The sequence below is a fragment of the Lissotriton helveticus genome, chromosome 1_2, assembly GCF_964261635.1.
Source record: "Lissotriton helveticus chromosome 1_2, aLisHel1.1, whole genome shotgun sequence".
In the NCBI taxonomy this organism is placed as follows: domain Eukaryota; kingdom Metazoa; phylum Chordata; class Amphibia; order Caudata; family Salamandridae; genus Lissotriton; species Lissotriton helveticus.
In genome coordinates, this window is record NC_136058.1 from 163,383,652 (window position 1) to 163,409,131 (window position 25,480).

Sequence of the window (25,480 nt, forward strand, 5' to 3'; positions counted from 1 at the left end):
CGAGAGATGTAAACCCTCTAACCTACCCAATTCTTTTTCAATTCCAACCAACATAGGGCCCCAGTTAGCGGCCACTAGATCATCCAGGCAGGCTCTAATTTTAATACCTAAATAAACTGCCTCTTGCATAACTCTCGAATCATCAAAACTGGCTTGGGTTGTACAAATGATCTGCGTTTATGCAGTATTTAATTTATACCCTGACATTTGACCAAAGGCAGCAGCCAGGTGTTCTACCTGGTGTAGTAGTGACAATGGCCATGTCATTGGCGTAAGTCAACACCCTATATGCTTCCCGCTGAATTTGCACAGATTGGATGATCATCCTTTGCTCTAACTGAACCAGAAAAAGATTGATGTATAATGCGAACAATAAAGAAGAGCACGGGCATCCCTGTCTCGTCCCTTGGGAAATATTAACAGGTTCAGAATGTAGGCCCATCATGCAGATTCGGGCTATAGGAGACCTGCACATAGCTTTTACTGCGTTAATAAAGCTTAACCTGAAGCCCGTGCATCACAACACCATCCATAAAATCTCCCAAGAAGAGACACGATCAAACGCCTTTTTGGCATAAAGAAGTATCAACTCGAGTGGGGTCTGTTGAACCCTCGCTGTATCAAACAAGCTCACCACCCGATTAATAGTATTGACTGTGCCTCTTCCTGGGATAAAGCCATGCTGACAAATTGAAACCAAGGGAGTTATTACCCTGACAAGACACAATGCCAAAATGTTAGCATAGATTTTATCATCGCTATTTAAAATCGAGATAGGTCTATATGATCCTTGCAGAGTTGACAATGTGTCCCTTATTAATTATAATATTAGCAACATCCCATGACAAGGGTGCCTGCCCACACTGAGCTGCCTGACAAGCTAACAGCATATCTGTTTTCAGTTCCTGAAAAAAAGTTGTATAAAATTCCAGAGGTAATTTATCAGGACCTGATGCTTTGCCTATCGCTAGTGATTTAATAGCATTCTCAACCACTTCCAGGGTTATTGGCAAATCTAAGGGGGAGGTTTATTAAGATTTTGCGCAGTGTTTGCGTCACAAAAGTGTTTGCGCAGTGTTTGCATCACAAATTTGTTTAGCGCTGGAAATAACATAAAAGTAATGCAAAGAAGAGCAATGCGCTGCTTCGCATTACTTTGCGCCGTGGAGGCGTGCCTAGGGTGGGGCATGGGCTTTCCCATGTAACCACCCAAGGATTCTCGCGCTAAACCCAATTGAGTTTAGCGTGATAAAACTGTGCCCTTTTCAACTAGGCACACGGAAGGAAAAATGCTTTAATTTCGCCTTCCTTTTCTGACTTTGCATGCGTGCTGCATTGCGCAGCACGTATGCAAAGTGGGAAGAGCTTTGCATTGTGCCTAGCATAGTATTTTGTACAGGAACGGTAGCCTTCCTGTACAAAACCTATGCTACACTCATGCACACACAAGTGCAGCCTTGCGGGGGGCTGTGCTACTTTGCGCAACTCTTTTGTAAATCTACCCCAGAGTATGCAGAGTCTTCGCTACTCAGAGTATGACCAAACTGATCTTTCAGTAATGGACCAAGCGGGGACTTCCCTACTCTAACAGCCTCAGTATAAAAATCCTGATAAGTACCACTAAAATCTCAAGGGATATGCAAACTAAATTGCCGGTCAAGTATTCCATAGACGCTAATCTGTGATCAATCTCCTTATTCCGAATGCGTTTGGCTAGGCACCTATCAATAGCCTCCCCAAATTCATAGCATTCTCTCCTGTTTGTTTAATATCTACAGGCAATATCTTTAGACCATAATAAATAATTCTGGCCCTGCAGCGAGCTACTTCAGCTTGTGCCAAAGTGCATGACCTCTTATCAACCATACATTGTATCAAGCTGCATTCAGCCCTTCTGAGATCATCATACAAACCTTTAACCAAGGTATTATGCTGTCTCCGCTTATGAATATCAAAGCTCAAGATCTCCCCCTAAGCCCTGCCTTCAAGGCATCCCAAACTACGGAGGGGGAAGCAGTGTTCTTAGTAAGCTCCAAAAACGAATCCAGCGTTTTATATGTGTGACGTATATATCATCTGCTAATAGCTTCCTATCAAAAGAAAATGTTATCTGAGGCTGAGTGAGACAAAGAATTTCCATAACTACAGAGCTATGATCGTACGTAAGTCTGGGAAATAGCTGAATTTTAGCCATTGCAGCCATACCTGGGGATACAAAAAAATAATCCAACCTAACCTATTTATTATGCGGACAAGGAAAGTAAGTGAATCCAACCTTAGGGTATCGGTTTATAAACCACAGATCTAATAAACCATGCTCGGACACAAACTGCTGAAGTGCCCTAAACACCTTAGGCTTCCTCCTGATATACCGTCCGTCACTGGATTCTAGCTCTGGGCCATCTAAGTGTATAATGAGGTCCCGCCTATTATCAAAGGGGTTGACTAGGAAGCCAGCTCTGTATTTAGGAGGTCCAAAATGTGTGTCTCGTCTGTATTTGACCCATACACCGAGCATATAACAAATTTACAAGTCCGACCGCACATACAGCAATAGCAATTCGCCCATATCTATTGGCAACAGCCCTACCCAGCATGTGTACAGTCATTTTAGCCAAAATAGCCCCCCCCCGCGGGATGTAGAGCTGTGTTGTGTACATACTAATACTGTATACCCTAATTCAGCCATCATCCCATGCTTCTCCCAGGGAATGCATGTTTCCTATAAACACACTATATCAGGTCGGAGAGCTCTCAACTCCATTGCTACCCTCAGCTGTTTAGCCCTATTATTCAGACCAGACACATTAAACATACAGACCAGCAGCATCCCAGCCATCAGCCCATCCCTCATCTAATTGTGACACATTCTTCCACATTTAACTTTATCATGTAATTTTGTGTAGATCAGGTAAGCGTCAGTGCAGGCGAGGCATTTTTCATCACTCTGCTGCTGCGCTTGCTAATTTAGGAAATTTAATTACTGCCACTTACTTGTGGATACCTAATTTCAATTGTGGACTTGAAACCTAATTTTTAACCTAATTTTTAACTGCCATATGCTCGGCGCTTAAAGCGCGGGTTTGTGCTTTTATTTTGCGCATTTTATAGGGAACACTTCTTTTTTGGATTTGTGGTGATCAGCGGGCTTGCTAGGACATACTTGCACTTAAAATCTGTTATCTCCAACGCTGTTCGGCGGCCCGTTAGCTGGACTGGGGGTAGGCGCCATCTTGGGAGGGGAAGTGCCGGCAAGGGACGCCATTTTTGTTGCCGCTCTAGCTGTCGCGGCAGACATAGCACGATTGGGTGCTATTTAAGCCGATCAGAGCAGGCGCTCGCTCTGTTCAGGTAAGCGTCAGTGCAGGCGAGGCATTTTTCATCACTCTGCTGCTGCGCTTGCTAATTTAGGAAATTTAATTGCTGCCACTTACTTGTGGATACCTAATTTCAATTGTGGACTTGAAACCTAATTTTTAACCTAATTTTTAACTGCCATATGCTCGGCGCTTAAAGCGCGGGTTTGTGCTTTTATTTTGCGCGTTTTATAGGGAACACTTCTTTTTTGGATTTGTGGTGATCAGCGGGCTTGCTAGGACATACTTGCACTTAAAATCTGTTATCTCCACCGCTGTTCGGCGGCCCGTTAGCTGGACTGGGGGTAGGCGCCATCTTGGGAGGGGAAGTGCCGGCAAGGGACGCCATTTTTGTTGCCGCTCTAGCTGTCGCGGCAGACATAGCACGATTGGGTGCTATTTAAACGTCCCCATGATGACGTGCAGCGGTGACGCGCAGCGGGCGCGCCATAGGCGCGCCCGAGGCGAGCCCATCTTTGCCCATCAGTGACCATCCGGGACCCGGGGCCAGAACCCCTGGCCCAATCCTGCGTTATTCTAGATGCGACCTTCTGGGGCTCAATTTGGGTAAGTCCCACCTCGATCAGGATTGTTTACATCTGCTAGCTCTAGAGGGGCTCCTATTAACAGCCAGGGACCCCAGAGAGGGGCAGCGCGATTCTAATGCGCATGCTCTAAACTATGGCCTGTTGAATACGCGCTCTTTGCAGGCCCATAAGCTGGAGGTCTTCTCATTACTGGAAGACGGGGAGCTAGATGCCCTTGCGCTTACCGAAACATGGCTGGAGGATTGTTCGGCGCCGGATTTAGTGGCGGCCCTACCAGATAACTATCTGGCACTCCATTTCAATAGGGAGGGAGCTAAGAAAGGAGGTGGAGTATCCCTTCTTTATCAGGCCCATCTCCGTGCCGAAATGTTCCTATCTGAAACCTTAGGGGGCGCAGAGGTTATGGGGGTAAAACTCAGGCGGGGGGCGGTCTGTGTGGTGTTTTTGGTGCTATACCGACCACCCTGGGCTTCGCCTGAATTCCCGGCTCTTTTCATTCGACTGGTTCAGGATCTGCGTTCGAGGTACGACAAAATGATTATTGTCGGGGACTTTAATTACCATTGGGCAAAATCCCCTAAAGAGGGACAAGCGCTGCAGATTGAGGAAGCATTTTCCTCTTTGGACTTTACCCAGCAAGTGAAGGGACCAACACATGAGAAGGGACATGTGCTGGATTTAGTTTGGACCACCATGCCAGCCCAGGGCCCTCTAGAGATCTTGCCATGCGCTTGGTCTGACCACTTTTTATTAAGGGGTAGAATTCTACTGAATGGGCATTTGTCCAAACTGGGGGAAGGTTGGAAAATGGCCCGGAAGTGGAGAAACATCGATGGGGAGAAATTGGTGCATCTCCTGGAAGAGTCCCCTCCAGTAAAGGAGCAGGACGTTAATATTGACGTTCTTTGTGGACACCTTCAGCATAGATTGGGGAGAGCCATTGACTTGGTGGCACCCCGTCGTAGGATGAAGAAGGTGGAGAGAGGAGCTGGTGCTCCGTGGTATAATGACACCTTACGGGATTTGAAACGTGCGGTGAGGAGGAAAGAACGAGCATGGCGGAAGGAGTATGACGCCACGGCCAAGAATGACTATATTTCTTCCTTGTCGATGTATAAATTAGCCATCCAATCTAGGAAGGCTGTTTTCATTGAGGAAAGAATAGTTGCGGCTAGAAATCCACAGAAGGAAATCTTTCGGGTCCTGGCTGAACTCAGGACAAACAAAGAGCAAAGCACTGAGTTCGCCCAGGTGGACTGTCAGAGGTTCCAGGACTTCTTTGTGAATAAGATCTCCAATATTCTGGGAGAAATCGCCGCAACTACACCCCTCGATTGTCCCTGCCCACCTGACCTTTCTACCCCATCGGATATTATACCGCTGGTTGAGTTCATCCCAATGGCGAAACAGGTGCTACTCACGATTATGGATCGAGTCAAATCTGGCTCTAAGGCTGATCTTTGCCCTCCTGATGTTTTCAAACTGGCATTGCCAGGTATTGAGAATGAAGTCTTACATCTGCTGAACACTTCTCTTTACACAGGACAGGTCCCTCTAGTTTTTAAAGAGGCTCGCTTGATTCCTTTATTAAAAAAACCTGGATCAGACACGAAGTGTCTGAAGAATTTTCGCCCCATTTCTCAGCTGCCTTTTTTGGCTAAAGTGATCGAGCAGCATGTGCTGGCACAGCTCTCAGGACATCTTGAGAGCAATAACCTGCTGGAGCCCAATCAGGCAGGGTTCCGTGCTAATCATAGCACGGAATTAGTCATGCTCTCTATTCTGGATGAACTGAGGAGCCGATATAAAAACACCGAGCGCCCTGGTACTATTGGATCTCTCCGCGGCTTTTGATACCGTGTGTCATGAACAACTATTGTCGCGGTTGAGGTCCTTTGGTATCAGGGGTACAGCACATGCATGGCTTACATCATTCCTGCAGGGCAGGACACAGAGAGTACAGCTGGGGGATCTTCTTTCCACTTCCGCTCCCATCACTTGTGGGGTTCCACAGGGCTCTGCCCTGTCACCCCTACTTTTTAATGTCTACTTGCAGCCTCTAATTGCTCTCCTGAATAGGATGGACTGCCTAGTATACAACTACGCCGATGACACCCAGATAATCATCCGGCTGGATGATGGCCCGGGAGCGTCTACCAGGTTGCAGGACATACTTAAAGCCACCGTTAACTGGATGTCCGAGAACTCTTTAAAAATCAACCCGGACAAGACGGAAGTGCTGCCTATTTCCATCACGGGCAACCCCTGGAGTGAGAAATTTTGGCCTGTGGAGCTGGGTGTGTCGCCGGAACGGGCGTCTGCAGTCAAAAGCCTGGGTCTATACGTGGATGATAAACTCTCCATGAAGAAACAAGTTACCACCGTAGTGGGCACTTGTATAGGCCTGCTGCGACAATTGAGGAAGATCTCTGCTTTACTCTCTTTTTCCACCATGAGACACGTGGTCTCAGCCACAATTCTGGCTAGGCTGGACTACGGTAACTCCCTGTATATTGGCCTACCTCAACGGCTGTTGGATATGCTACAGGGGGTTATGAACGACGCAGCTCGGCTGATTTACAAGAAACCTAGGACTGCCCACTCTTCCCCACTGATGCAGGAGCTACATTGGCTCCCGATTCGGCAGAGGGTTGTTTTTAAAGGTTTGTGCATCGTACATAAGGCGTTGTATGGTAATGCACCGAGATACCTGAAATCTCGCCTGTCCCCTTATACACCGAGCAGGACTTTGCGTTCGTCGGACGCTACCCTCTTGTCCCAATCCCGCTTTAAACTGGCCACGGTGGGAGGACGTGCCTTCTCCAACACGCTTCCTGCTCTATGGAACAAATTGGCCCCAGAACTAAGGAAGGAAGGCAACTTGTTATCCTTCAGGAAAAAGTTAAAAACCACTCTGTTTAGGCAAGCATGGAGTAGCCTTTAGGCGCTGTGTTAAGATCAAGTAAATGCCGAACCCCCACTACGTAATCTGGACAAACAGCGCTTAGAGACCCCGGTGGTTATAACGCGCTATATAAATTAAATAAATAAAATACATAAATAAATAAATAGATCTTCCCAACATAAAACCTGCTCCAGTCTCATCCACCATGACATTTTTACTTTTCTCCCAGCCCCATCCCCCTCCCTGTGCCCAAACACCACCCACCATTCCCCACCCACACACCCTAGCTATTGTACCCCCAACCTCCCAAGGAGCCACCCCCCACCTAATGAGGCCAGAGGACCCAGGGTCCCTAGTGATGAGAAGCTGACATTACTGCCCCCGATCTTCCCCCAAGGAGCCCTTTCAGAGTTTGTATCTATTAATCCAGCTCTGACTACTATCCAAAAATATCTATACTACCCCAGACTATTCTAAATTGTTTGCCGATATTCCTTTGCTTGGACCTCAGAAGTAAAAACTGTGTTTGACCCTTGCTTAAGACCTTCAACTTGGCAGGGTTAAGCAAAGAAACCTGAGCCCCCTTTGCCTGGAACATTGGAATCAATTGCCACAGTTGCCACTGTCCACTGTCGCATGACAAAAGTGGTGCCTAACAAAAAAATGTACTCCCCTTCTCTGCCCTTTTCCTATCTGGCCATGCAAGATCATAGATAGCCTTTCGGGACAAAAGATTATTTAAACAAATCAAAATAGCGCTTGGTTTAGTTGCTAGCTGTCCTGAGCTCCTACGCTGCTTGAAAGGAAATCAGTGAGCCCTCTAAACCGCCAGATCCCTGGCCCATTGTGTAAGTTCAAGGAATGCGTCTGTGACAGCTTCACAATAAATTTCCAAACATCCGATCCCTCCATACCATCAGGAATACCAAGAGCTCTCAAATTGTTCCTCCCAAAATGATTTTCCATGTCAGTTAACTACCATAACGCATCATCCTTCTGTGACTTTAGAGAATCCGTGAGGGACTTCTGGGCAACCAGTTCATCTTTGAGCGTAGACATATGCGTCTCTACTTCACCTATACTCTTTGCAAATTCCATGCAGGACTTAACAACACGATGGATAGAGTTCTGCAGCATACGGCACGCCCCTTGTGTTCTTTGGCTCTCAGTCCGCATCTCCTCTCTGTGAGCCATAATGCTCTGGTAAATAACAGAAAGCAAGATCTTCTCTGAGCTTTCTACTGTCCTCTCAGCTGCCGGTAAGGTGGCTGCATCTCTGCTACCCTCAAAACCTGGAGAGAAGGAGTAATCCCATACTAGGGACCCTGTTGCTCCCTTTGGCTTGGACCTGATTCGCTCTCGCTGGTCCTTCTGCTTCCACACAGTGGAAGGACTAGACCCCCTGCATCACCATTATTTCCATCTTCCAGATGCAAGTTGTTTGTCTCACTCCGGTCGCTGTGCATAATTTCTCCACCAGACCAATCTTTTATATCTACTAAACTCTCGTCTCCTGAGGAGTTAGCAAGATCTGAGAGAGAGAAAAAATGATCTCCAAGTCCACCTCCTGTGGGGCGTCATAGTTAACCAGACTTCAGGTTTGATCCCCCCAATTCTGGGTTTTATGTCTAGGTTTGGATTGATTTCTAGGCTGCTTCCCCCCCTCGGCTCTCAAAGCTTGGAACACTCTCAAATGTTCTCCAGCCACATCATCATATGGGGAAACCGTGAACAAGGCACACCCTGCACCCCCTCCAACCAAAACCTTCCCGCCATCATCCAGACATTATCCACTATCAACGCCACCCAAATCTTATCTGCTCCATCCCCTTTTCCATGGCTCTCCTCATCGCCTAGGGGAGAATCTAGAGGGGGTATTTGGAGTGCCGCTTCCTGACTCGTCTGGGAGCCAAATACAGGGTCCAAAGAGGCATCTGCTCCGACCGCCTCGGATTCCACATTATTCTTTTTTTTTGGCCTTAACTGCTTGAGCCACTTTAAAGAGAGCTGGCAGTGTTTTCTTACCGCGAGCGGAGGAGCAATTTTTCTGCATGGCATCACCAGAGCCCAGAGAGGCACCCCTGGCTGAGCACTGCAGTGCTATTCTCCTAACCTATCACAGGTTTGGGAGGCATTGGAGCCACTGAGTGAAACAGATTGCACCAAGTCCAGAGCAGCAGTGGTCGTTTACCGAGCGGGAGAAACCAGGTAAGTTCCTGAGATATGCGGATCTGATCGCAGGACAAACACCATTGCTAGATCATGCCGGCCGCCTCTGTCTTAGAGCAGCACAGGATCTATACAGGAGGGGGGTCGGGAAGATGCGAGTCAGCTTACTCGGCCTCCGAAGTGGCCACCATCTTGACTCGCTTATTGTGTTTTTAAGTGCTAAAAGGTCGTGTTGTAACAGTTTACTGTCGGAGAAGCTAAGACTCCTCTTAGTACAAAGGCAGGAGGACCAGGGCAGCCTCCAGTACAAGGGTACTCACAAACATTTACCCAGGGGCCACAAAGTATAGTCTGTGGTGTAACAGAGGGCTGCACTGATGCCAGCAGGATGGCAGTTTCGGGGTCTGGATGATTTAGGGATTGTGCAAGGAGATCTAAAATATTGTTAAATAAATGGGCAAGCTTTTATTTGCCGTTAACTGAAGTTAAATGGTGCAGGGCACCACCATATTTACTTGATAACTTCATTTAACCTGCAAATAAATACATGCCTGATTATTTAAAAAAGAAAATCTGAATATTAGTACTCAGCAAATAAGCAGCAGCTCGTGCTGCTGTTCACCAGGGGGGCAGCATGTAAAGGTCAAGAGGGCTGCAAGCGGCGCCCAGGCCCTATTTTGAGTATTACAGCTTTAGTATGTTGGCAGACCGCAGCAGTAACATGGCTTCCACATTGTCACCATACCACCTGTCACGCGGAATGGCAATAACGTGGAGGTTGCTGCTCACCATCACCGCACAAGATGCCTTTCCAGACTCCTACACAGCTCAGCCAAAATTAATTTTTTCTTTCCCTCTTTTCCTTTTCTTGGGAGTCAGCTTTTAACCACCATGTCCACAGCTACCACAAATTTGCACTCAGAAATATTACTTGAGCTATCTGAACTTATCCACAACTTGATGGTTTGAGCTGAACTATTTAAGTGTTTAAGTCACTTGTCAAAATATGTTTAAGTCACTTTGTGCTTTTCGAAAGGCTTCTTAACTCTCATTAGTCCTGTCAGACCTTTTAGAGGGACTTGGCTGAAACCAATACACGTGAAACTCTAAGCTTCTTCTAAGCCCCTCAGCTTTTAAAAAAAAGAAGTAGCAATATGGGTGTGTGTCGCTGGTAAACACTGAGCTAAATGTAAAGTTGGCTAGAAAGTTCTTATTCAGTGAGACTCTGGATAAAATATTGACAATCGGTAGTACATTTTAAATCACTAGACTTTCTCAAAAGGGCCTGAAATTATATGGGGTGTATGCAACTTTTGCAATTCTATGTAACGCAATCACGCGAAATTACCCCAAAGTTCTGTAAAATACAAGGAATTATGTAAGAAGGGTAATTCTGCATTTAGCACTATTTTCTAGGCACAAAAATGCCCCCTCGAGTCCAAAATGGAAGCGAGGATGCATTTTGCACTGAGAAATAATGCTAAATGCAACAGAACATAAACAGCTAGTGCAAGCAGCCACCTGCGCTCGCTAAATGTGCACTTAGGGTAGGATTTACCCTCAACGTACTCCCAGCATTTACTACTAGTTTTTGAGGGTGAAATGCCCTCTTGCTTCCAAAATGGACACGAGGATGCATTCTGCACTAGGACAACAGTGCTTAATGCAACAGAACATAAACAGCAGCACAAGCAGTCGCTCAGGATCACTAAATGCGCTCTCGTGATATGACTTTTCCCCCCAAATTACTCTTAATTATGAGAGCAGGCATAATCACGTTATTATCAGTAACTCCACATCAAAGAGTAGCACAAATTACCAAAATTGCTCCAATTACTCCGGCATAATTGAAATTCTGCCCAGATCTAGTAATTATCAAGAAGATCTGAACAGCCCTATGAGTTAACTGAAATGTGTTGTATGAGTTTGTTTAGAAAACTGCTAATACTCAGATTGGCAGATTTACAAAAATGTCATGCAATGCAGCACAGAAAGCAAAGTTGCTGCTCAGCATTGCGTGACGAAGCAGGATAGTGCCATAGCTACAAAGATATGGCACTATTATTCTCTCTTCCTGCACAGACACTCTTTAAGCCTGTAATTCACCACACATACACCCTTGCAGGGTATTTGGAGCACATTTTGCTTAGATTTTGTACTGGAAGGGTACACTTCCACTACAAAATACTATGCCAAACTATAAAACGTTTTCCCCTCTGAATATTTGTTGTACAGTGCAACACCCATTCAAAGTCAGAAAAGCCTGGAAAAATAAGAATGTTTCTCCTTTTTCTCATTTTTAATACCATATTCAAGGGGCTTTCTTTTTTTGCCATAATGACCTTTCTACGATTATTAGTAGCTAGACTTTGTGTCAAAAACCACGAGTGGTTGCTTGGGGAACACCCATGTATAGGCCGTGGAACGCGCCGTTGATGCAAAGCAGCGCTAGATACTTTGCATTACTTTAGGGCAACTTTCCAACCCAAATAAAATTTTACATTGTAAATAAATCCCAACTAAACACTTTGCACCCATGTGCGTCACTTTTGTGATGTAATCTTGGTGTAACATGTTAGCAAATCTGGCCCTGAGTAATATATCAAATTTTAGTGTTTTTTTAGCACAAAAAAGTCATGCTATAAAAACCTGTATGATAACTTTTATTTCACAAGAAACTGTGACATACATGATATATTTCACGGTTGTCTATGTAATGCGTCCTTAATTTTCATAATGACTGCCCCCAAACCACTCTGCAGAGATTTAACATTTTCAGGGTTACTAGGATCATTTTGCATTAAGGTTATTTAAATTACGTGGCAAAATATTCTAATTATGCATTTCATTGGAGTACATGCATAATTATATAGTAAATGCTGCAGCTATTGCTTCACTATTGCCCACTGCTTATTTAACAATGTATTCATTAAAGGTAAAAAAGCCCAAATTTTCTTATTCCAAAGGCAGCCAATTGATAACTGCACTTTGAAGAAAATAGGGGGCCTTATTTACAAGGTCCTTGCGCCACTTTGCGTCACTTTTCCCATGTTAAAAGTGATGCTAATGTGGCGCTAGGGCCTTTTAAATAAGCCCCAGAGTTTTCACTTTAAGTGCCCTAAAATAAACTATAACAAAAATATATATAATGGGCACCTCTGGGTTCTGGTGACATTTACAAACCACTTGTAATTTGGCACCATGTTTATATATTTGTATTTCTATTTAGAGGACCCATTTTTCAAGGGACACTACATCGTTAATTTGTTCACCACTAAAGCCATAATGCTCATGTTGCCAGTTGAATGCATAAAATACATATATTTTTCGGAACTGTATGGAGACAGTTTGCCTGTAGTTCGAGCTCACAAGCCACGGCCCACGAGTGATATTATCCTGCCCCTATCTCCACGGAGGGTGTCCCACTGCCGGAATACGGGCGTTGGAGAGGAGGGACCAACCAGACTGCCGGGGTACCAGGAGAACTGGGGAAGAAACAGAAGTGTAAAGGGAAGAAGCTGCTGAGTAGGTCATGGGTCGATAACCAACTTTGCAGGCCACATGGACCAGGGCCGGACTGGCCATAGCAGGCACCTGGCGTTTCCCCGGTGGGCCGCCAGGTTGAGGGCTGGTTTTGAGCTCTTGGAGGGGCTGTTTTTGTTACCGGGGATCAGCAATATCGGCCCCCTGTGACAAAATTATCGGAAACCGGACATTGCAAATAGCTTTGCTGTACTCCCACCCTAATCCCAGGGGGCCTGCCGAGCAGTTTACCAGGGCTGGTTTCCGTTCCCAGTCTAGCCCTGACGCGAACCCCTTGCAGTAGCTCAGATGACCAGGACTGGGGAGTACACCAGTGACCAGATTGAGGAGCTTGGCCCCCTTTCTGCCTCCCGTACACTCAGCACAATGGAAGGCGGGAGTCCTCACAATGAGGTGTGCTTCAACACATGGTTCTAGCACGGAGCACAGCCACTGAGCTCCAAGGGCCCAAACTACTCCCAGCGGGCATCGCGGCTGCCTGAAGGGATATGAGAAACCTGACAGCTGACTGAGAATACACTGCACCGGCGATCCTCTGATTGCTCGCCTAAGGCGGGTGTTGGCCCCTACCTTACCTCTTCCCACAAGAAAACACCACATGCTGACACCAAGGCACCAGGGGATTGGACGCATGCCCTGTAACATTGGGAGATCTGTCACCTCCAAGGCCACCTGTGGGGGGCACCAGTAATCTCTAGCCTACCAACGAACATAGCTACAGTGGGAAGAAGGGAGGGTTCGGGCCCGGGGTGCTACAGAGGGAAAACAGACTATAGGGGGATGCCAGGACCACCACATAATGCAAAGGGGGACATAACCCCTGAATAAACTGAGGAGGATGAGACTGCAGCGCCCATCGGTGGCAGCTCACAGAGGAAACAGGAGGCCACATCTGGACACCTCACTTGCACATTTGGTGAAACTGGACCGCCATATGCTGGAAACACTACGGTCCACCCCAAAGTTACCAAGCCAGTGGGAAAAGGCCGCTCACGCATGGATGTACAGGACCAAATGCTCCTACTCACAGAAAGTGGATTGGAAATTCATGCAAAAACCTATTTGGCTGCAATAAAAGAGACCAAGAGAGCCCTGGAACATAAAATTGGCCAAGTCTCTAAGAATGTGATCATATTTAGGGCCAACCATAAAAAGCTGGGGTGAATAACGTTTACCACGAAACTTTTTCCCCACAGGGAATCACAACGCGGTCGTTACAACCGTAGGATGTCTGTACCTGGCTGGAGAGAAGGGGGTACTACCCTCCAGACAATGGTGAAAGGCACCAGGTACTGAAATGTCAGGAACAGAAAAATTGCCACCAGGAGCATTGGCAGCGGCCACCAACAACATCAACTAAAGAACACGCACAAATTGACAGGGCAAGAGTAGTGATGGATCTCCAGCGCCAACACGGCCTGGAGACTACCAACTTATGGGAAGCTCTTGAGACTGACCATGGGGATTCATCAGAGGAGAACCTAGTCTATAAAGACAACGGAGAACTCAGACCACTCCCAAAGTCACCCAGATGATCTCGGAGGAGATTGTCTGACTGGTCTTTCTGCAGAACCGGGACTGGGGGAGGTTGCAATGGAAATCCAGGGTTATGGAACTCACTCCTGAAGATGGGGTGGTAAAGCTGAGGTAATTTATTGATGTATAACTCGTGAGCCAGCAGGGGACCATCCATCTATATGCACTGGAGTGTGGGGATAACAATTGTTGATGGTAACACTCTAAATACCTTGCATTGGGGTAGTGACCAGATCTAACACTGCAGCATCGTAAGATAGGGAGGGATCGGAGTTAGGATAACATTTAGGTTAACATTGAACAGTTTGCAACGATACTAGAGTATACTAGGCAAGGGAAAGTAAAACCCTGTCTAGGCAGACACTCTCCCCATGAGCAAGGGACGACTAGGTCACACTATGAAGACACAGGCCCTTAAGCTACTCACATGGAATGTCAATGGGTTGGCCAGCAGGGGCTGGTGACCAAAGCTATAGCACGCTATCCAGGGATGTAGTGTTTCTACAAGAAACACATCTAAAGGGGTCCAACTGTGCTCTCCTGGCAGGTGATGATACACAAGTGGCAGGTCACTCAGGTTACCCATGGGGATCCAGAGGGGTTGCAATCCTATTAAAAAAAATCCCTTCCAGTCCAGGTGACACAGACCCGCTCAGATGGCCGCGGCGATGGTCGTGGGCATCTGGGAAGGGGAACCAGTGGAGCTGATTAATAGGTATTTCCACCCAGGACTACAGACTGACATCCTGCAATTCCTGGGACAATTACTATGGGATCTCCCCAAGATGTAGACTATAATAGGGGGAGACATCAATATTACAATGCACCTGCAACTAGATAGGTCCATCCCCGATCAGAATTTCAGCCTCCATTCTGGGAAACTGTGCGACTTTGTAAAGTCAATAGGGCAGGGGTTCATTTGGAGATCACTGCATGGGATGGGCAGAGGAAATTCTTACTACTTCGAGGCACATAATACCCACTCACGATTAGACCACTGTCTTACACCACTGCCAGCACTCCTCAGGTTCACTGAGGTGGAATTCCAGGCCCGGGGGATATCAGACTATTCACTGCTGAGCGGCACATTGACTATGACAAAAAAGAGAGGCAGGACAGAATGGAGAAAGGTGTCATGACGCTTGAAACATAAGAAGGTAGTGGAATGCCTTGACAATGCAACAGAGCACTATTTTAAAGAAAACCCAGTGACAGAAAGGGACGCACTGATCCAGTGGAAGGCCTACAAAGCCACCATCGGGGGATGGTGGAGGGGGGATAATCATTGCAGACAAGATGGGGAAAAAGGGAGCAATTGCGATGCCAACTAGACCTAGATCAGGAACTTATGGGCTTGGAGGCAGAGTACCATTAGAAGCCATCAGCTGCTACAAGGCTGAGCATCGTGACCAAAATGGAAGAATTCCGATCCTTGTTCAAATAAGAGGTTAAGCGGTGCATATTGCCAAGCAGAAACGTATATATGAACTATGGGACAAGAGGAGAAACTTCTGGAACAGCTGAGTGCCAGCGACAATAAAGGAGTCATATTGGAGGCATTGTTGCATCAAATGGCTCACCAGTTACGGTTATTGAGGAAATAGTGGACATGATGGCTAATGCTAAATATATGCAGAACATCTATGATTGTCAGTTTACAGTCCTGGAGTCGAAACTGGGGAAATTTGCAATGGAGTTTTCCTGCAAGTGGCTAGAGTGTGTAGCTGTTCTGTAATTAGAGGCCGACCATACATAAGATGAAAAACTCCTAGCACTCACACAGCTCCACACTGGGAGGACCACTCAGAATGTCTTCCCGGCGGAATTGTTCGAAAAGATTCCACGTAGAATTACAGGCCCCTTACATGTGATGTATACCATAGCATATAGAAGGGAGGAGCTACCGGGAGATCTTCAAATTGTAACCATTGGTCTGATCCCCAAGGCAGGCAAGCCCCGAGACTACTGGGACTTGTCCAGACTGATGTGTTTCCTTAATGCAAATACAAACATTATTGCTAAGCCTTTGGTGAAAAAACTACAGGGCATAATTTTGGACTTGATCCATCCGGACAAGAACAGGTTCATACCCCACAGGTTGACCAAATTGCATCTCTGACGCCTATACATTGGCATAGCGGCAGCGTATAACTTGGGGATCCCACTGGCCATCGCGTCCCTGGATGCGAATAAGGCTTTTGACTCCATACTATGGCCCTTTCTGTTTGTGGTTAGGGAGAAAATGGGTTTCGGGCCCAAATACTTGAAAGGAATCTGCCTCTTGTATACACTGCCCAGGGCCAGAATTAAGGTGAATGGAATCCTATCATGGGAATTACCCACTCGGAAGGGTATATGAGAGGCTTGTCCCCTATCATCGATGCTGTTTGCCAAGTCGATCAGGGTCGACACCCAGGTGTGGGACTGGAGCTGGTGCAACTCATAGGACTACCGGATCATGCTGTACAAAGCCGAATCCTACTTTATATAGCGGAACCGAACATCTCACTAAAGTGCCTTGGGGAAATATTCACTATTTATGGCACTTACTCAGGGTTGAGAATCTACTTGAAAAAATTCCTGATAGTTCCAATAAGTTGGTCGGAGGGGGACACACTATCCCTTCTGCTTAAAGTGACACTTTAGATATCTGTGTCTATGGATCTCCAGAGAGGACTGTACACATTGCAAATCCTCCTGCTGTGGAGATTTGAGGATGACGTAAAACACTCTTGGGCTCTAACACTATCAGTCAAGGGGAGGGTAGTCTTATTTAAATTTATTGCATTACCCAGATTTAGCTATATCTTGCAAAACAGACCCTCTGCAAACTCTGATACCTTCATTCAGACCACAAACAAACTACTGTGGTCGTTCCTCTGGATGGATGGCCCACATTTATTGCGGTCTCCGCACTGCAGAGATGAGAGGGTAGCATAGCTCTCTTGAACATTTGGAAGTACTATGAGGCGGCACTGGTAAACATCATAAACAAGTGGGCTTACACCCCGCTGATGGACCCACGTTTGGGATGGGCCACGACATACTAGGAGAGAGGGGATACCTCCATGTACGGTATGAGGGTAAATACCACTGAAGGCCCCCCCAGCCACTACCACAGTCATAGCCGTATGATGAAAACTGAATAGAGAAATGGGGGGTGAGGCGTTTGACACCAATAACCCTGTTGTGTGTGGGCACAAGGCTCCGTCCAGTACCAAACTTACCAGGTTTTAAACAACAGGACTTAAGAGTCATCTCAACACTGGACAATGTGTGGGATGCTAGCGAAATGGTTCCATTTTCACATTGATGGGCCGAATATGACATGGCCAGCACCCAGATTTTTAAATGCCTGAAATTAAGATGCACCCTGCAGGCCAGGATGCCCAGAAAAGAGGAAACAAAGGAATAAACCCCCCTAGAATGACAACTGCAAATGGAGGTTTGACTACCAATGTGTGGACAGGCAACCCTAGGTGCCTACCACTTCGCGACTAAAGAAACTACGTTTGCCATGATGCCTGGATTAGGCTCATGGGTATTTAATTACCAAGGACACACGTAACCGGTGTGAGTAATTGACATTCCGGTTGTTGCTTCTGAGACCCACATCGACTGATCGGGTTATTTCGTGCCTCGCTTCAGGAATCACGGAGTGAGCAAGGTCCTTTGTCCGTTTACCTGGTTGGAGCAGTTCAGCATGTTCGCAAGGCTCTGCTCACACGCGCGGTGAAGACGTAGAAGTCTTCGCCACCTTTTCGGCCATTCCCCTTGAGGACTTCCCTCTGAGGTATTGTGGGCTTGGGGTTATTCCAGTGCGGGAGGATTCACAGTACAGCATTTGCCTGGGGAGTACTAGGCATTAGTCTTTCGAAGAGGATTGTAGGCTGGAATGAGTAACTTCTAATTTACTAAAGAAACTAGGTGACGTAACCTTTTTTTCTGGCATCCGTTTTATTTTGTGATTATTGGTGATTCCAACCTTCAGTGACTTCTTTGGATGCAATCGTTCTAGCGTTCATTGTGACTGTGAAGAGGCTCTTTTGAAAATCACATTTAGTTAACATTTTCTACGGTCTTGTTGCGGATTAAATTACAGTGAATACAGGAGTATGTATTCCTCAGAACAAAGACTTGGATCATTGTACAATGACATGTCCTATCCTGCATGTGGGAGGTTGGGTGTATGATTCTATTTGAAGTACCTTCTATATTGGTGTGATTGTATGACGCATGAATAACTATGCTAATTCCCTATACTCTTACCTCAGTAGGAACTACAGGAAGACACAAATTGATGGTTATAGTCCTGAAGGACAGTCACAGAAAAGATTGTGCTTGTACGTTTTAAGGTAGATCTCTTCATTTTATTAGCAAGACGTACAGAGAGTAGACTGTGGTTGAGTGTTTTTACTCACTCTCGTGTTATTCCTTCCACAGCTTCCAAATTCCCTGCTGTTCCATTCCTTATTCCCTATCCCTCGCTTGACCACTTCACTACTCTATGTATATTCATGACCATAGAGTTGGGGATGTCAGGAGGTGGACCAATCTGAGCAGCATTCCGGTTCTGAGGTGTTTTCATTTTGCTGGACTAACAACCAAAGCCATCTCCCTTACGTATGCTACACTGATAAACAGACAGGGAGAGCTAACACAATTGAGGGCAAGATGGCAGAAAGATATGAGGGGAAGCTGGAGGATGATGACTGGGAGGACGCCCTTCAATTCCCAAGGCAAGTGGCCATCCGGGACAGCTTCCATCTCATCTAATGAAAAATTATGCACAGAACATACTGCACCTGTGTACTGCTCCTCAAGATAGATAGCGCCTCAGATGACCAATGCCTCTGACAGTGTGGACAGCGGGGTAACTTTTATCACACACTATGGGACTGCCTAAAAATGTGGCCCTTTTGGGAGGTAGGGTCAAATTCCCTGGCAGAAGCTGCGAGGGAGGGCCACTGGAGGGCCACTGTCCAAATTGAGGGCACTGCTAAGGGTCTGGATGGACTCTGAGGCTACATCTTATATTAAACTACTGATCAACCTGGGCTATACAGTAGCGAAGAGAGATATTGCCAGACACCAGGGCAGCCCACATGGCCCAGGACTCCTGAAGTGGAGGAAAGGAATGGAACTATGCAGGATCAGAGGAAAAACTGATCTATGAGGGTAGGGGATGCAACCGCAAATATGATAAAATATGGTGGAAATGGGAAGGGGGACTAGACACCTACCCAGGGGAAGATCAGTAAAGTGGTGCACGATGGCTGAACAGAGAATGGTAGGGATACTTCCCAAATCAATTGACGAATGTGGGACACCACATCGAAGTCTTGGGGGACAGTTTCACAATTATATGCCAATTCCCTTTGTATATGAAGGGGGGAAGAGGGGCGTGTGGGGGGCGGGTCATATTTGCTTCACGGTGGCTGCATATGAGGGTGTTGCATGTGTGTATGTATTGAGAACTTATATAGCGCGAACGGTATCCTGACGCTTAGGCTTGGAAGATAACCACCACAGGAACAGACCAGTTTTTCAGTGGGAAGGCCTAGTGTTCAGCCCTTGGAAACAACCAGGTTTTCAGGCTCTTCCTAACGCAGGTCAAAGAGTTGGCCTGCCTGATATTCTGAGGCAGCTAATTCCATAGGCGTGCGGCTGCCACACCAAAAGCTCTGCCCCTATCCTAGATTTCTTAAATCTGGTAGTCATTACCAGATTTGCACTGGAGGAGTAAAGCTGCCTCTTGGGCTTATACCAGATGAATTTCTCCTGCAGTGGGACTGGGCCCAAGTCTTGTACTGCTCTGAACACAATGCAGAGAGATTTAAAACAGACTCTTTCCTTAATGGGCAGCCAATGAAGATCTCTCAAGGCCAATGCCCTGGAGGACCTACACTTCCTATTGAGCATCAGCTTTGCTGACATGGACTGGACTCTCTGCAACCCCTGCAAGATAAATTGTGGTGTTCCCAGATACAGGGAGTTGCAGTAGCCCAGCCTGCTCAAAATGATACTCCTCACTAAAAGAGGTTGGGTATCCCTAGGCAGTAACGGTAGAATCTGCCGAAGCATGCTCAGCAGGGAAGAAAAAAACTAGCTGTTTTGTTGGCCTGTGACTCCATTTGGAGATTATCATCCACCAGGACCCCCAAATTACGCACCGTTTTAACCGGAGCCAGGGGTTCATCTTCTGGGGTAAGCTTGAACTCCAGTGGTAAATGCTGAGACATTCTGGTAGTGGAGCAGTATACCACCTCTGTTTTCCCCCATTGAATTGTAAGGAATTTTTCCTGAGCCAGCTAGCAGTCTGGTGCATACATTCCTGGAACGTATCAATCAACACCGCTTGTTTCCCTTCCAGGGAAAACACCAGTTGGGTGTCATCGGCATAGTTGACCAGGTCAATTCTGAAGGACTTAATAATGAGGAACAGAGGGCACAGATAGATATTAACAAGAATAGGGCTAATCGCAGAGCCCTGCGGCACCCTCTGGTGCACGGGAGACTTGCTAGAAGTGAACGGCGTCATGGTCACAGCCTGTTGTCTCCCAGACAGATAGGTTTGCAACCACTGCAAGGCCCGTCCTCTCACCCCAATATTTTTCAGTCTTTCTAGCAGTACTGTGTGGCTCACCATGTCAAATGCGGCCAACATGTCCAGTAACACTAGAACAGTGGAATTCCCATTGTCGGCACGCATTTGTAGATTGTCCATTACGGTTGCCAGAGCTGTCTCGGAACCATGGCCTGGGCGGAAACCGAACTGGTCCCTATCCAGCAGACAGTTATCCTCAAGATAACATGACAAAATTTTACTAACTGCTTTTTCTAAGATTTTAATCGGGTATGGCAGGAGGGAAATAGGTCTAAAATTTGCTGGAGTTGTAGGGTCCAGAGAGGATTTCTTGAGCAGGGGGTCACCACTGCCTGCTTCCATACCTCTGGTACCACTCCATCTTCCAGGACTGACAGCAAATCTGCCGCAGCCAGGGGAGAGGTTTCTTGCCCAAATTCCTTGCAAATTTTGTGTGGAAAGGGGTCTAAAGGGGAGCCCGAGGAAACACTTTGGGCGAGATTATTAAAAGAATCCTCTGTGAGAGCGTGATAGTGCTCCAGGGAAGTATCTACTCTGGATTCTTCACCTGACTTCCAAGGTAAATCGTACTGGCCACTGGTGTTGCCGGGATGAAGATCTCCAACAATTTTAGTGATTTTTTCTTCAAAGTGGAAAGCAATCTCGTTGCAGAGTTTTTGCGATGTTATAGTGAAGATGACAACAACCATATTTGGGAAAATGTCAAGGAATTCTAATTGTTAGATTTAATCATTATGATCCTTGGTGTAAGTTTGTCACTAAAAATAAGTAAACAGAAAGATAGAAAAGGCACCATAAGGCTGTCTTTGTGTCTGCCATATGCAACGCCATGCACTGCACTAAGTTCCCACCTCTGTCTCTGCTAATGCACTGAACAATGTTATTTGGCGTGCTGGGCTGGCTGTAGGAGGTGCAATATTAGGCTAAGGACAATGGGAGCGAGGCGGATTCCTATACCTTCTTGCATGTACAATGCTGAACAGAGCAGAACACAGTCCTGTACGTACACGTGCCTTGCAATAAAATGTATGCATATTTTGTTATGTTCTTTCAATTTACACTTTAGAACTATTTCAAAGTAAGCATTCCCTGAGCAGTGTGCTTTCCCATCTGGTGCTCCACAGTGATTCAATCTTTCTTTCTTCTTGTTAAGTGCTCTTAAACCTAGGTGATTAAACTTCACAACATCTCATTCTAAATGTAGACTAGCAACACTCAGATTTATATATGCTAAAAAGATGGTTTTGGTGTCTGGACAAAATAAACAGAGCCTTAGTTAAAAAGAAAGTTATCTTGGTCTACGTGTCTCCACGACTGGCATACAGAGGATATCTTTCTCTTTTTTAGCAGGTCAACAACTCTGGAACTGACCCTGCTATTGATTCAAAAGGTAAAAAATAATTTTTATTTCTGACATATCTTTCAGGGGACGAGGATGATATGTGATCAAATATATCCACTTGCAGTTTTCCATTCTAATAAATATTTAGCGTTTTCTCCACATGGGCCAAAGGGAAGAGAGGAAAAGTTCACTGGCGATAGCACGCCCGGACTATGGCAAGAAACCCATGACCAGAAGTTGACGAATCCAGAACCAAGCAACAAGGATGAGCCTAAAAAAGGTGACTGTGCAACACTTGCCTTGAATTTCCTTCACTGACTCCAGGTGGAGCAAGGGTCAAATTCAAGATCTGAAGCTAAGGATCAAATGAGGCAGCCTTGGCAGTATGCACAAAGCTTTCTGAAATAAAGTTGCTGTGTAATTTCAGAGTCTTGCCCCACTCTATGTAATATCCAATAGCTTAATATCAACCAATTTATAGAGGATAAACCATCCGTCTTTCAAATGCCAGAAATATTGAGGCTGATCCCATAGGTGTCCAATGGCTGAATCCATGGACTACACTTGACCATTCTTTGAGAACTGAGCACAAGCATCTATGATACAGCAATCTTCTAAAAGAAGGCATATCTGCTTTCCAAACAAAGTTGCTAACTTTTTTTCCACGAGAAAAGTGATTTCTCCTGCAACTCCATCATAAACTTTGGTAGGGTTGCCTACCAGTTTTCATCTTGTGTAATGATTTACTCCTGCCCTTGACAGGAGTAAATGTCCAATTCTACGTAGGGTAGGAATGCACCTGCCAAATGTTTGTGAATATCCAGTAGCCTACGCTTGAATGCACAAACTCCCAGCACATTAGTGTAATGTAACATGTAAGCAAATCCCTTTACAAGTGTTAATTGATGCTTAGTGAATGGCAAATGTGAGCTTACACCTACAGATGACGTTATGTTTGCATCAGAGTTTCACCCAGTTTCACAAATACAGCCCTGAATTTGAAACAGCGTTAAGCCATGGGCATGTCTTTAAAGTGCTTGAAAAAGCACTAAGTAATTAGTATACTTACATATTTGTTAGGGTCACGTTGAATATGGCAATTAATGTGTGTGTTTTGTCAATTTGGGCTGTAACTGATAATGATAGAAAGTAACTGAATATTAAGGACGATTATAAAGTCTAGTGTTAAAACCATAATTGAATTAGCACTGGTACAAAGGCATTTGATAGTCGCACTTTACTGACTTAATTATGTAGTTTTCTATAGCACTGACTACCTCCTGTTGTTAAGACCACTTCACAGCAATGAGTAAGTGCTGTTCTTTGCGCCACTTCCACATTGCTAGAAAGGTCTGAGAGAGACAGTCAGGCCACATGTAGAGAGGCTACTTATACTCACCCAGTGCCCCTCCCCCCAATATTTATCGCACGGTCCATGTTACTGTAAGGTCCTGATTACAAGTGCTTACACTGTGGAATACAATATTTATCGCACCCTAAAAAATCTGATACACTGGGGTTCTGTATTTATCAGGTGCGATAGTACTAGCTAAGCACTTCGATAAGGGCCATGCGGATGTTTTGTGCTTTCTGCACCAAAATTCCCCTGTCATGGTATTTTCTGGGCATTTACTCTGGTAAGTATCAGTAAGTTTGACTTATCTATGTGTAAACTGGGGAAAATTGCAGGGATACGGACTTTATCTCACCCAGCAGTTGACGGGTGCCCTAAACTGCTCAACTGAGTTTGCACAAGGGCTCAGAATTTATACTTCTAGTAGTAATCAGATGTAGGATCGCTATTACCCCAAATATTGTTACTCACACAGCACTGAGACCTGTGCAGGTCGCTAACTTCTCAATATCTACTCGGTACTTCTACAAGTACCAGTGGAGTGCATACGGTGCCAGGAAAACCTACTTTGTTAACAGCACAAAGCAGAACATGATGTTCTCACTGTGAATAAGCAACGGTATGCGCTTTTGCACATGTACTTTTGATTACAACTCTCTGCACCGCCTTTGTGGTTTTATTTGTTCCTAACATTAGAAACCATATTTATTCACAAGTGCACACTTGTTTGCGCTACTCACCCTTTGAATACAGGCGGTTGTTCTGCAGGTTGAGTGTTTCGAGGCGGTACAGCCTGGTCAGCTCCTCCGCAGGGATGTACTCAATTTGGTTATTCTGCAAGAGAACAGCAAAGCCTGTCAGCGAACACGGAAACAGAGATGTAAACACTCAGGTCTAAGACTGTGTATCCTTGCCCATGAATACTGCTGGCCAACGCCTATTTGGAATCACACAACAGCAAGGGGAAGTGTTTCCACCAAAGGAAAAGTTTCGTGTTTATTCAACGACCCTCCATCTTGAAAGGTGAGAGGGCTTAAAGTGCATTTGGAGTGCCTCATTTGTCATGGCAATGCTGAAGGAGATATGCTTAAAGCCAAGGTAAAGTGCACTTGACAACAGCACGATTAAAAATCACTTAGTCAGGATGCGTTTCACAGCTGTGCTAAAAGGCACTCTGGTTCAAGAGCCAAAGGGATTATGATTTCACGAGAGAGGAATTAGAGAGAGAGCTCTGGCAGAGTGCATAATCCAATATAATGTTCTGCTGAAAGAGAGCAGATAAGTTATTGACAAACTCCGTTGGCCTCCTGGGTTATAAACAGGGCCACTGGAATTATGTGACAGGAAAGGACCAAAATATGTGGCAGACTTGGCTAAATTATGAGAAAAGAAAATGTAAATTAGGTGGCGTAGTGTGGCACATTTTGTGATTGCATTATTTCATTATTTTGTGATTTGTACACTTGTTAACAGTGTCAGGACAAAAGTTTCACCTCATTAGTATCAGTTTAACACACAAAGATTTCAACAAGCAACAGAAAGTCAACCATTGAGAAGGGCCTTCCACTGGGAAGCAACACGTGTGACCACGTTTTTACAGACATTTGATACGCTTAAACTATGATTTTTTTTGTAATCTGCATATTATGCTGCAGATAATGGATCATGTGTCAATTGCTGAAAATTCATAATTATGCGAAAGTGCATTGTACGCAAAATTACATCATAGAGCTGTTTTTTTAACCATGTATGGTCATGTGCAGCCCCATCCACTCTTGCCTGTCCTCTCCCACACCTGCATCCTTCTCTACTGCCCTCTGTGTGGACTTATCTCCCAATCACTCCTACATTTGTTAGAAAAAATGTAATTGGAGGGTGGGTTGAGAGAGAAGGAAACACGGAGCGAGGGAGGGTGTGAGAGAAGGACAGGGGTGGAGTAGAGGACAGGCAAGTGCAGATGGTGGAGCACACCGACTATGGACGGTGGGCGGGAGGGGCTGGATCAAGCACACGCACAATGGAGTGTGGCCCAGGAGGGTCTGAGTTAAGCACACAGACAATAGAAGGTGATTGGCATGGGCTGAAGCATGCACACAGAGAACAATGGGTGGGCAGGGGGA

The 25,480-nt window shown here is 45.8% G+C and overlaps 1 protein-coding gene across 1 annotated transcript in view; it reads right to left on the reverse strand.

Annotated features, from left to right (window-relative positions):
• PODN (podocan) overlaps positions 1-25,480 on the reverse strand; it is a 385,969-nt gene that overhangs the window by 169,497 nt on the left and 190,992 nt on the right. Inside the window, exon 3 of the mRNA XM_078673459.1 lies at positions 24,101-24,194. Within this exon, the coding sequence (XP_078529585.1) occupies positions 24,101-24,194 (94 nt within the window). The remainder of the gene's footprint in view (positions 1-24,100; positions 24,195-25,480) is intronic.